Below are 12,932 nucleotides of genomic sequence, written 5' to 3'. Positions count from 1 at the left end.
TGGGATGCCCCAATCAGCATTTGGAAGATTAAAATCACCTAGCAGCAACACCTCCCCTTTCACAGCATTCCACAGTAACATCTGTAAGACCAGTGGGAGCTCAGCAAAGTTTGTGGGGAAAATTAACAGCTAAATTATCTGATTCAAATCCTTCAGATTTCTTCTCTTAAAGGAGCAGTTAGTAGTCACAAAGGAAAGACCTTTTACATCTGAGGTACAAACAAAAAAAAAATCATCAGACCAATAAAATGGTATCCTTTTAATAGAACTGTGAGAAATAAAACATCAGTCATTAGCAAAAATGAAATTAGAGTATGGCCTGCTTTATGAGTCAGATGGATATGCTGGGGGAAGTCTATATTCCAACATTGATAATACACATTCCTGATCTACAGTGCCCAGTTAGTTGATCAGTGTGGAAGTTCAGGTGTACCATTCCCCTAGTCTTTGCTGATTAAGATATATAATTTAATTTCTGGGGCATGTTGAATGTAGATCTGTTCTCTGGCTTGTAATTGAGGGTTTTTTTATTTGCTTTGGTTATTGTTTTAGTAGTTCCTCTGTATGCTTATATTTTATTTATATTTAGGGTTCTTTACTATTTCTCCTTTTTTTAGTATAGAAGAAGACAGTCACAAGAAGATCACTCTTCACTTGAATCAGCTGTTTGATAGAGGAACAATCAGTTTTCAGTAACATTGCTTTCTTTTTCAGATTACCTGATGCCATGTCAATTTGTCTTGTTTTCTTTAGAATCGCCAGCCACTAATAAATCAGTTAAATAATGTTTCAAATATGAATCTGTCGCTAAGACCTGGAGTACCAACCCAGGTGAGGGAACAGGTACCGTAAATACTTTTTATATTCATTATACTATTGAAATCAATTTGCAGTTTGCTGTTGTTAAATACCTGACGTTAAGGGATGGTAGTGCAAGTCCCCCTTGCACTTAACAAGGATGAAATGGAAATGCAGTTTACCTCCCAGTTACCACTGTGTCTCCATTTATAATTAAATGGAAGTTTACAAATATGAAGCCCATAAGATTTATTTATTTATTTAAAGGCTTTTATATACCGGAGTTCATGTACTAGTACATACCACTTCGGTTTACACAGAACCAATATTGGAAAATTACATCAAACAAGTGGGTATAAAACAACAAGGCTAACTTTGTAGGAACTTAGAACTTGAGGTAAAGGAGAGAACAGGACCAAGTGGTAACAGATCAATGTAAATAGCTAAATAATAAATACAAATTCTTACAATAAATACAAATGCTTACAGATTACAGTCTTCAAAATCTAAGTTTACATCTTCAGAATAATGTTTAAATCTACAAGAACTAACGGTTACATCTTCAAGGTTTGTAGACTTCAAAGCTGAGGTTACATCTGACTTAAAAGATATTGGTGTAGCATGCTGTAAATTTAACGATTGGTTAAAGATAAGTCCTTTGGAAATAATTGGCTAAACAAGCTGAACATAATGTAGACTTTGCCTTGCTTTTCATGTCATACTACTCTGATTTATTTTCTTTCATTTTCCTTATACTTATATCAAGTAAGTCCTGGTGGAATGTAGGGAGCTAAATTGTACCTGTTCTCAATAGGGGTAACAGACATTTGTGGCAAATGATGCCGCTCCTTTTCTTTGTTAGAATAAACTTTATTCTTCGAAGACAAGCAGGATGGCAGTCCTCATATATGGGTGACATCATTGGATCTCAGCACGGAAAACTTATGTCAGGGTTTCGCAAACTTCTCCTGGTGACTCCACAGCCAGTCAGATTTTAAGGATAACTGCAATGAATACGCATGAGATAAATTTGCATATCATGAAGTCTCAGTACATGCAAATTTATCTCATGCATATTCATTGTGGATAGCCTGAAAACTTGACTGGCTGTGGAGTCCCCAGTGCAGGGGTGGGAAGCCCTGAATGGTATCTGTTTCTTGAACTTTGACTGAGCCTCTCTGAGCATGCCGAAGCATGCATTTTACCATGTGGGGACCCTTCAGTCTTTCTTTCTTTTTCCGCGGAGCCCAATGGTTTGCGGTAATTGTGAGTCTCTCAGTTTCCCCTATTTTAGAGGTTTTTTTCTGAGTGATTTGTGCACATCAAGTACCATCAGGATTGCACTCATTGACGCAGGGTCCCTCAATTTCCCTTCTAAACATCCTTAGATAGGTTTTTCAACATTTTAATGTTTCCTTTTGTGTTCTTTTTACCGGGGCAGCAGTGCTCTCATGCCTGCAGGCCATCAAGGGCTGCCGCATCAATTTTGATCTCATATCCCTTTTGTTTCACAATGCAATATCATCGGGTTCCAGAGATGCCCTCCGTGCGCAAGGACCATGTCTATCAGAGATTTCCATGATAGATGTGTCCTCTGCTGGGAGGAATTGTATGATATCTAGGGTTGCTGCAAATGTGCACAGATGACTCCCAAAGGACGCCTGGAACGTTTGGAGTAGATGGACCAAATCTTCAGGCTCTGGAAGACCAATCCATCAGCATCGGAGGTATTGACATCAAGGGTTCTCAGAGCCACACCAATGGCTGTCAGGGAATCCGGAAACAGGCCCATTGCCAGCTCCTCCAGGCCAAAGTCAGCATAAGGTTCATCTTCTTCATCAGCACCGGGGAAGTACCATACCAAGCATCAAGGAAAGCCAAAGGAGCATCGGTATCTGTCCCTGTCAATGCATGGTACAGGGCACGGGGATGTTCCAGCTTTGTCAGAAAAGCCCCCGAAGTGACCCAGTGGTGAGGTGTACCAGTCCTCCATGATTCCCAGGGGTTTGCCACAGCTTGCAGTTATCCAAATGTCAGCTACCAATCTTTTTCTCGGTTACAAAGTGGATCTAGTCTTTCCTTCTGGCTGCCAGTCAGTGATGGCATCGGTGATCTTCAAGAAGCAGCTGGAGAAACGAGCACAGCTTGCCATGGAGAAAGGTGCTGCAGGGTCTTGGTGTTGGAGCACTGACGGTACCAGGCCCAGCACAGTTGCTCCTTTAGCCACTGCTCAGCGCCCTTCAGGCGCTCATCGGTGTCCTACCAGCACCATGGCTGCTGTGGTACCAATACCCAGCAGGGCACTGTCACCACTGCCCACTAATCCTGTGGTCGTCCAAGGTTCCTCGGAGGTAGAAGCTCCCCCGAGGATGGGGAATGCCTCAGAGTCCCAGCCAGTTGCTCTGATTCCTATACCACTGGCCATGGGATCCATTCCCTGTCTGACAGTGAGGAAGACCCCTTTACTCCTCTGAGACTCTGGAAGGTAAGGCATTGGATGCCCCCCACTCCACCCTCCCCCCCCCCCCCCCATTGACCCTTCTCCTCTGCCAGAAGGAAGTCTCCTCTGTAAGACTTATTCTTTGCAGGTTTTGTCCAGCTATTGGCTGAAGCCATTCTTTTTAATTTACACACAGGAGGATACCTGATACTAGATGCTTGATATTCTCCAGTACGTGGAGCCTTCTAAGGATATCATGGCAGTCCCAGTACAGGAGGTCCTTATGAAGTTACTGATGAGGATGTGGGAGAAACCTCACTCTGCTTTCGTCAATAAGAAGGCGGACAGTCTACCTCGTCCAGAAGGCTCCAATACTCGACAAGTTCCAGCTGCCACACTAATCAGTAGTGGTCGAATCTGTTTTCAAAAAGACCAAGCGTAGACTTAGTTATGCCCTGAGTGAGAGTGGCTGTGTGTAGCGGAGCTCCTGTTGGACCTGTTTCAGAACTGATATTCCAGCTGCAGTTAGTGGATATCTTGATGAATAAAAAACTGGGCCAAAGCTCTATTCCTGAGTTATGGGCAGCACACAGTTCTAAAATGCGAAAAGCACTTAAATCCAGAGTCCTGGATTTGGAGTATAGGGCAGGCGCCATGCCTTCAGATGAAGAGCTTGATGCCTCCATCATGGAAGTGGCAGATGGTGCAAACCCAGCTTCTAATCTTTTGGAGGCTTTTGTGGCCAAATTAACAAAGAGACTTGATACGAGGCTGGGCATAGTGGGAAAAAATAGCGCAGATGGTGAAAATAGTAAAAGAGAGCTTGTCTCGACTTGACAAGGTAGAAAGCAGGGTCTCTGAACTTGAAGATTCATTGACTGTCGTGAGAACCAAACTTGATAATTTGGACCATATACATGCAGCTGCTTCAACCAAAACTGATAACCTAGAAAATCACTCCAGGAGGAATAATATACGGATTGTTGGTTTGCCTGAAAGAACTGAAGGATATGATCCCATTTCGTTTGCCTCAAAATGACTTCCCAAGCTGCTGGGTCTGGCCTGTGACAATGGACAGCCTAAAATAGACCGAGTGCGCTGCTCACTTGCTCCTGCTCTGGTGCAAGGAGGTCAACCTCATGCAATGATAGTGCAGCTGCATTATTTTCCAGACAAGCAGTGTGTTTTGAATGCTGCTCGATCTACTGGAAATCTGTCATTTGAAAGCAATTTTTAAAAAAATGATTTTTCAGGAGTTCTCTTTAGAATTACTAAGACAGAGGCAGTGGCAGACATTCCATGCGGTGAAACGTGAGCTCCAAAACCTGGGAGTTTGGTATGCTATCATCTACCCAGCCCATCTGCAAGTCACAATAAATAATAAAACTACAGTCTGCCTTACTGTTACTGATGCGGATAAACTGCTCAAATCCATACTACCAGAGGTCTCAAGAATCATCATTGAAGCACACCCTTGAGTAACACGACTGCAAACAGCGGCCTACATTTACCTACAAGAGCAATCTGTTTCTAGTGCCTAAATTTGTCTGGAACTCCCCAATCTGCTTGCTTTTGGGTGGGTCCCAAATAGATGGCTAGACATGTTTTGGATATTGACTTTTTTCCCTAAGTTTATTCTTCCCTATCCGATTGTTTGGCCTCACATTTGCTCCACCAATTCTTCTGCTAATTGAGATTGTTGTTGCAGGAGTGTTGCTCATAATGATGCTCTGGAGGCAAATGCGCTATGTACGCGGTGCTGCAACTTCTTTGGAAGAACGGCCATTTTTAATGCCTTGTGGTCATGCTCATCTCAATTTTACAATTGCATGAGTATCAGTGCAAATGAAGTTATATACGGACACCATTTATTTATTTTTATTTATTTAAATTCTTTTTAATATACCGATGCTCAAGACCAGGTCTTATCGTACCAGTTTACAATAAACTAGGGGGAACCCAGTTAACAGAGAAAGCAAAAAGTTACATTATAACAGGGAAAGTGGAACTAGGCTGTTAGAGAAAAGAAAGGTTAAAACAAATTCTAACTGGAGAGAAGGGCATAAGCAGGAGAGGGTGCTTACAATGTAAGAATTATGTACAAAATTTACATAGTGTATATGAATTAAACAAGTTATAAGATAGTGCAATTAGTCGAGAAACAGTTCCTTTGAGTTGCGGAAATGGATGCACCCGTGGGGTATGCGACTGTGTGGGTGACCCTGAGGCTTTTTCAGGGGTATGCTTGGGCGAACAGCCAAGTTTTTAATTTTTTTCTGAACGTGAAATGGCAATGTTCCTGGCGGAGATCTGGCGGGAGGGAGTTCCAGTGATGCGGACCCGCAATTGATAGTGCTCGTTTTTCAATAGAGTTGTGAAGAACGGATTTTTTGGGGGGAACCTGGAGGGAATCTCTATATGCAGATCTGGTGGGTCTTGCCGAGGAGTGTGGTTTGAGGGGTATGGTGAGTTGGAGCGAGGATTCTTGAAATAAGGTTTTGTGGATAATAGTAAGTGTCTTGAAGAGAATTCTGTAGCGAATGGGTAGCCAGTGAAGTATTTTTAGAATCGGGGTGATGTGGTCCATGCGGCGGGAGTTTGTGAGGATCCTGGCTGCAGCGTTTTGCAGCATTTGAAGAGGTTTGGTAGAAGAGGCCGGGAGACCAAGTAACAGCGCATTACAATAGTCAATCTTTGAGAATAGTATGGCTTGAAGGACTGAACGGTAGTCGTGAAAGTGAAGGAGAGGTCTTAGCTGTTTTAATACCTGTAGTTTGTAAAAGCCTTCTTTGGTGGTGGTGTTGATGAATTTTTTAAAGTTCATTCTGGAGTCTAGGAAGGCTTCAAGGTCTCTCACTTGATTTACTAGGGGTGTGTTACTATTGATGGCTAGCATGTTATTAGGGGAAATGACTAGCAGTTCGGTTTTGGAGGTATTGAGAACGAGGCAGAGATTTGTGAGAAGGAGGTTGATGGCGTGGAGGCAGCTATTCCAGTAGTTTAGAGTGTCGGAGACGGGTTCCTTGATGGGGATTAGGATCTGCACATCGTCCACATAGATGAAGTGTGTGAGGTTGAGGTTATCGAGGAGTTGGCATAGGGGGAGAAGATATATGTTGAATAGTGTCGGCGAGAGCGAGGAACCCTGGGGAACTCCTTGTTTGGCAGCTACAGGGTGAGACTCTTTGTTGGTTATTTTTTACTTTGTAGTATGTCGCTTAGAAAGGATTTTAACCAGAGGAGTTCAGCACCTGAGATACCTATTTCCATCAGACGGTTGATGAGGATTGTGTGGTTCACTGTGTCGAACGCTGCCGAGATGTCTAGCAGAGCTAGAAGGTATGATTGACCTTTGTCGAGACCCAACAGGATGTTGTCAGTTAATGAGAGTAGGAGAGTTTCTGTATTTCTGCGTTTCCTGAAACCGAATTGCGATGGATATAGGATGTCGTGGGATTCGAGGTAGTCTGTGAGTCTAGTGTTGACCAGTTTTTCCATTAGCTTGGCTATGAAAGGTAGGTTAGCGATAGGGCGAAAATTTGTGGGATTAGATGGGTCCAGGTTGGGTTTTTTTAGTAAAGGTTTCAGCGAGGCTGTTTTCAAAGCGTCTGGGACTGTTCCGTTTGTGAGTGAACAGTTTATGATGTCGGCCAAAGGTTTGGCGATGATGCTAGGAATTGTAAGAAGGAGTTTGGTCGGGATTTGGTCTATTGGGTGCGATGAGGGCTTCATTTTCTTGATGATAGATTCTATTTCCAGGGATGATGTGGTATCAAAAGATTCTAGGGACCGTTTGTGTTTCGATGGGGCGTGGTTTTGGTCCGGTGGATGCTGGGAGATGTGAATGGGGTTAGGAATGGGGTTGTAGGATGTTAGCGGGGTAAGTAGATTTTTTATTTTGTTGTCGAAGAAGACTGCCAGCTCGGTGGATTTGTTTTGTGCTTCTTCTTCCGGGATGATAGGAGGAATAGGGGTGGTGAGTGTGGCAACATATGAGAAGAGTGTTTTTGGGTCGTATATGAAGCCGTGTATTTTTATGGCGTAGAAGTCTCTTTTTGTACGAAGAATATTGGTCCTATAGTAGCTCATCATGGTTTTGTAGGAGGCCCGTGCAGTATTAGTGGGGTTCTTCCGCCATTGTTGTTCTTTATGTTGAAGGTTTTGTTTGTGTTCTTAATTCTGATGAGAACCAGGGTTTATTGTTATTACGGGCAGGATCGATATTTTTTTATGTCAAGGGGCATATTTTATCAGCAGCTGCGTGGGTGATGGTTAGCCAGGAGTTCATGGCGGTGTCCGCATTTGTGAGGTCCAGGTTAGTTAGTTCCTTGGTGAGCGTGTTGCTGAGAGTTTCCATGGAGCATGTTTTTCTAAATTGGATCGTGGATTTGGTGATGATGTTGGTGGGTTTTTTCTTTATGGATATTTCCGTTTCTATAATTGAGTGATCTGACCAAGGGATGGGGGTGCAAGTAGGAGGAGCAGTGGTCGAGATCGGATCATTCGTAAATATTAAATCTAGTGTGTGTCCTGCTTTGTGCGTGGATTTGTTAATAATTTGTTTAAAGCCCATGGCCATGAAGGATGAGAGGAAGGCTTCGCAGTTGGCTGAGGGAGATGGAGAGTCCACATGAATGTTGAAATCTCCTAGCAGGATCGCTGGTGAGTTGGTATTGATGTGTTTGGCTATAAGTTCTATGAGGGGTGATGGGTCGGAGTCTAGGAGCCCAGGCGGGGCGTAGATGAGGCAGATTTGGTGTTGATTGGATTTGAATAGTCCGATTTCAAGTTTAGTTGAGGTTTTAATTGCATGCTGGGTTAGTCCAAGTTCTTTTTTGGCAGCTAGCAATAATCCTCCCCCTCTTTTTTTTGTTCTAGAGATGGAGAAAAAGTCGTAAATTTGTGTCTGTAATTGGTTGATTAGTGGGGTGTCCGTGTTTTTTAACCATGTTTCAGTTATAGCACACAGGTCCGGTTGGGTGTCCAGTAGGTAGTCGTTGAGCAAGTGAGATTTTTTAGATAGAGATTGGGAGTTGAGGAGGGTTAGTGTGATTAAGGATAGGCCTAGGAATTGGGTTAGAGGGGAGATCATGATGGGGATCAGGGATCTCTTAGAGCGTTGTATCTTGGGAAAGAGTGAATTAACTCTGTTGAGGGATGAGTGCGGGATGATAGGGAAAGGGAAGGTTTGTATCATGTTGATTAACTGGCGAGGCTGGATGACTGCTGGGTGCTGGATTCTGGGGTGGCTGGATGAATGCTGGGTGCTGGATGCTGGAGTGGCTGGTTGGATGCTGGATTCTGGGAGCTGGATGCTGGAGTGGCTGGTTGAATGCTGGATTCTGGAGTGGCTGGATGAATGCTGGGTGCTGGATGCTGGTTGAATGCTGGGTGCTGGATTCTGGAGTGGCTGGATGAATGCTGGGTGCTGAATGCTGGAGAGGCTGGAGGAATGCTTGAGGAGAACTGCTTTAGAGCAGTAGGATTAATTGGAGAGGGTGGATTGACAAAAGATGCCATTCACCATTTCCAGTGTGAATGGCAATTCGGACACTCTGGTTTGTGTTTGAGCCAGTGGCTTAAAATAAACATAGTTGTGATCCTAGGGCTGTTCTTCCTGCTGATGATGAACCTGCAGGCGTGTTGTATCCATCTCTGCTAGCAGAGGTTTGTCCATCAACAATGGCCAGATTTCGTGGCAATTGTATATATAAAAAATGACGCTGCCTTTTTTCCCTCTGGTGAAGTCTAAACTGCTTCACAATTTTCTTTACTTTCAGATGGACAGAATGTGCACTTTTAAGTGGCTGGGGGTCTTAAGTTCTAAGTGTAAGGGGATGGGGAGGGGGTGGGTATTGTCAGGGAAGGGTTAGACGGGATGGGTTGCTTATTTGGGTTTCAAGGTGTCTTGTTGAGACTACCTTTTAATCTCAATTTTATTCCCACCGAGAGGTTGAATAATTCCTCTTCTCCCAACTTCTTCCACACAAAGTTACGTGTGGGAGAAGTTGGGAGAAGGGGAATTAAAATAGAGTTGTTTAATGGCTATTCAGAAGGGTGTGAGTGTGAGATGTTTCCTGTGGGTAGTCTGAGTTCTCAGTATAGTTAAGTTTAGTGTTTTTTGGTTGTGGGAGTGTTGGGTAAATAGTTTCTCACAGGACAAGCAGGATGGTAGTCCCCACATATGGGTGACATCATCAGGATGGAGCCCAATCACAGAAATCTTCTGTCAAAGTTTCCAGAACTTTGACTGGCCCCTACTGGGCATGCCCAGCATGGCACCAACCCTGCAGCCAGCAGGGGTCCCCCTTCAGTCTTCTTTTTTCCGCGCAGCAGTAGCCTCGCGGTTTAGGAGCTCTGAAGAGATTCCTGACAGGAATTTTCCTCACGGAGTTAATTAGAATTAGATTGCCCCACAGGGGTCCCTCCTCTAACTTTTCTCAGGCCGCAGTACTCCGGTAAGTTTTTCACCGTTTTTAAGAACATAAGAAATTGCCATGCTGGGCTTGATGGACCAAGAGTCCATCAAGCCCAGCATCCTGTTTCCAACAGAGGCCAAAACCAGGCCACAAGAACCTGGCAAGTACCCAAACACTAAGAAGATCCCATGCTACTGATGCAATTAATAGCAGTGGCTATTCCCTAAGTAAAATTGATTAATAGCCATTAATGGACTTCTCCTCCAAGAACTTATGCAAACCTTTTTTGAACCCAGCTACACTAACTGCACTAACCACATCCTCTGGCAACAAATTCCAGAGCTTTATTGTGCGTTGAGTGAAAAAAAATTTTCTCCGATTAGTCTTAAATGTGCTACTTGCTAACTTCATGGAATGCCCCCTAATCCTTCTATTATTCGAAAGTGAAAATAACCGAGTCACATCTACTCGTTCAAGACCTCTCATGATCTTAAAGACCTCTATCATATCCCCTTTCAGCAGTCTCTACAGGCCTATCTTCAACCTGCCTTTCATCTCCAAGATCCTTGAGAAGGTAGTCAACATGCAACTCACTGACTTCCTCGAGGACCACAATATCCTCCACCCATCGCAAATTGGCTTCCGGAAAGGTCGAAATACCGAAAACCTCCTCTTAGCAATCACTGACACCATCCTCATAGGCTTGGACCAAGGGAAATCATATCTCCTTGCCATCCTTGATATTTCTGCAGCCTTTGACTCTGTCAACCACCAAATCCTTCTTTCCTGGTTGGCAGAGATAGGTATCGCTGACACTGCCCTATCTTGGTTCTCCTCTTATCTCACCCACAGAAAATATTTAGTACAACTTGACAAATGCAAATCCTCCCACATCCCTCTGACACAAGGGGTCCCCCAATGATCTTCCCTATCTTCCACGCTTTTCAATATCTATTTATTTATTTATTTTGCGCTTTTCTATGCCAACATTCATGTGTCAAGATACATATCATATCGGTTTACAGTGTAACACAATATTACAACAAGCATTACATAGAACTAGGGTTACATGGAACTGGGAAAACAGTGGATAATACTGGGGATAGTGTTAGCTGTTAACAAGAGAGACACTTAGCGAACGAAGAGACGATTAAGCAAAAAACTATAAATCAACACCAGAAAACTTTAAAATAAATATAAATAAATATATGTACAATAATAATAAGCCTGTGAAGGATGGTCATGGAAATGTTCGTAGTGTTATGTTAATGGTAATGTTCGTCTGGTTATGGGTAAGCTTGTTAGAAATAGTATGGTAATGATAATGTTCGTCTGGTTTTGGATAGGCTTGTTTGAATAGCCAGGTTTTGAGTTTGTTTTTTTTAATGTCAGTGGGCATGGTTCTTGCCGGAGATCTGGTGGAAGAACATTCCATTGAGAGGGCCCAGCAATGAATAGGGCATGTTTCCTTAAGACTTTCTTTACGGGGGGGGCATAGAGAGTGCCTTTGTAAGCAGATCTAATCGGTCTGGAGGATTCATGGAGACGTAGAGGTAAGTTAAGATCAAGAGGTGTTAGATTGTGCATGGCTTTGTAGATTATCATAAAGACTTTGTAGAGAATTCTAAATTTGATGGGAAGCCAATGTAGGTTGCAAAGTATGGGCGTGATGTGCTCTCTTCTGTTGGTATTGGACAGGATCCTAGCGGCAGAATTCTGTACCATCTGCAGGGGTCTGATAGTGTTTGCTGGAAGACCTAATAGGAGCGAATTACAGTAGTCGATTTTTGAAAAGATGATGGATTGAAGCACCGTGCGGTAATCATGGAAATTGAGGAGGGGTTTCAACTTTTTCAGTACTTGAAGTTTGAAGAAACAGTCTTTTGCGGTTGTATTGATAAATTTTTTAGGTTGAATTGTTTATCAAGAATAACACCAAGGTCTCTGACATGTGGGGAGATATTAATTTGAGAAGAGATTGGTATTTTGTTTAGACCATACTTGTCATAATGTGATATGATAAGGATCTCCATCTTATTGGTGTTAAGGACTAGGTTAAGGCTGGAGAGGAGGTGGTTGATTGATTGAAGGCAAGTGTTCCAGAAGCTGAGGGTTTTGGAAAGGGATTCCTTGATAGGGATTAGTACCTGCACGTCGTCAGCGTATATTTAGTGTGTTAGATTAAGATTTGCTAGAAGCTGGCAGAGCGGAAGAAGGTAAATGTTGTTGAGAGTTGGAGAGAGGGACGAACCTTGTGGAACTCCCAGAGAGGAGCTGACAGAGTGGGATTCTTTGTTGTTAATTTTGACCTTAAAGCATCTATTACTAAGGAAAGACTTGAACCATCTGTGTGCCGTCCCAGTAATACCAATGTCCGTGAGGCGATCTAATTGAGGTGTTGGTCTACCTTCTACCTTCTATCTACCTTCTGCCCCTCTGCCACCTTCTCTCTGACCTTGGTCTGAACTTTTTCCTGTATGCTGATGATGCTCAAATTCTCATCCCCATTCAAACTACACTCAAAGATTCCCTGCAATACTGGGAATCCTGCCTTGCCACCATTAACTCCCTTTTAGCCAACCTCCACCTCGCACTTTGTTTAACAATTTTTATTGCTTTAGAAACATATCAACAAATACAAAACAGCATATTGAGCCCAGGGATTCTTCAGCACTCAACAGCTGGAAGATGTAACAGACCGCAAATCAATACCCAAAAGTACAAGCTGCGACTCCCCCCCAGAACTCCCCTCCCCTCCCCCCCCACCCACCCCAAAGAAAACATATACATACTGTGAAGAAAGATCGGAAATCTCAGCGACTCATTGGCCAATAACGATTAGTAATAGTCATCAGTCATTTAGAATCAAACTCCTCGCCTTGTGTGGTAATGTCTGAATATAAGGGTCCCAGATCTGTAAGAACTTGCGGCGATGACTTGGAGAGGCACGGGCCGACATCTGCTCCATCTGCATCAGACGATGTAACTGATTCCTCCAGGCCCAATAAGAAGGCGTCGTCATTTCTTTCCAATGCAGAAGGATCAGTTTCTTTCCTACAAGACCAGCTTTCATAAACAAACGTGAGCCTACGTCTCTAATACGTAGGATAGGGATACATTCAAACAGGATTAAAAGTGGAGAGGCGGTCAGAGAAGTCCCTAGTAGACCAGCCAAATATATATAATGCGTCTCCAGAAACGCTGAATCACAGGGCATCCCCAAAACAAATGCGAAAGAGTGCCCACCTCCCTATTACATTTCCCACAAGTTGCCA

General features: G+C 43.4%; 1 protein-coding gene across 1 annotated transcript in view; it reads left to right on the top strand.

The window, feature by feature from the left end:
* NCOA2 (nuclear receptor coactivator 2) overlaps positions 1-12,932 on the top strand; it is a 649,459-nt gene that overhangs the window by 557,257 nt on the left and 79,270 nt on the right. The window contains 1 exon segment of the mRNA XM_029591446.1: positions 754-831. Coding sequence (XP_029447306.1) covers positions 754-831 — 78 coding nt within the window.

The sequence above is a fragment of the Rhinatrema bivittatum genome, chromosome 2 (genome assembly GCF_901001135.1).
Source record: "Rhinatrema bivittatum chromosome 2, aRhiBiv1.1, whole genome shotgun sequence".
Taxonomy (NCBI): Eukaryota; Metazoa; Chordata; class Amphibia; order Gymnophiona; family Rhinatrematidae; genus Rhinatrema; species Rhinatrema bivittatum.
This window is presented reverse-complemented; position numbering and strand designations above follow the sequence as displayed.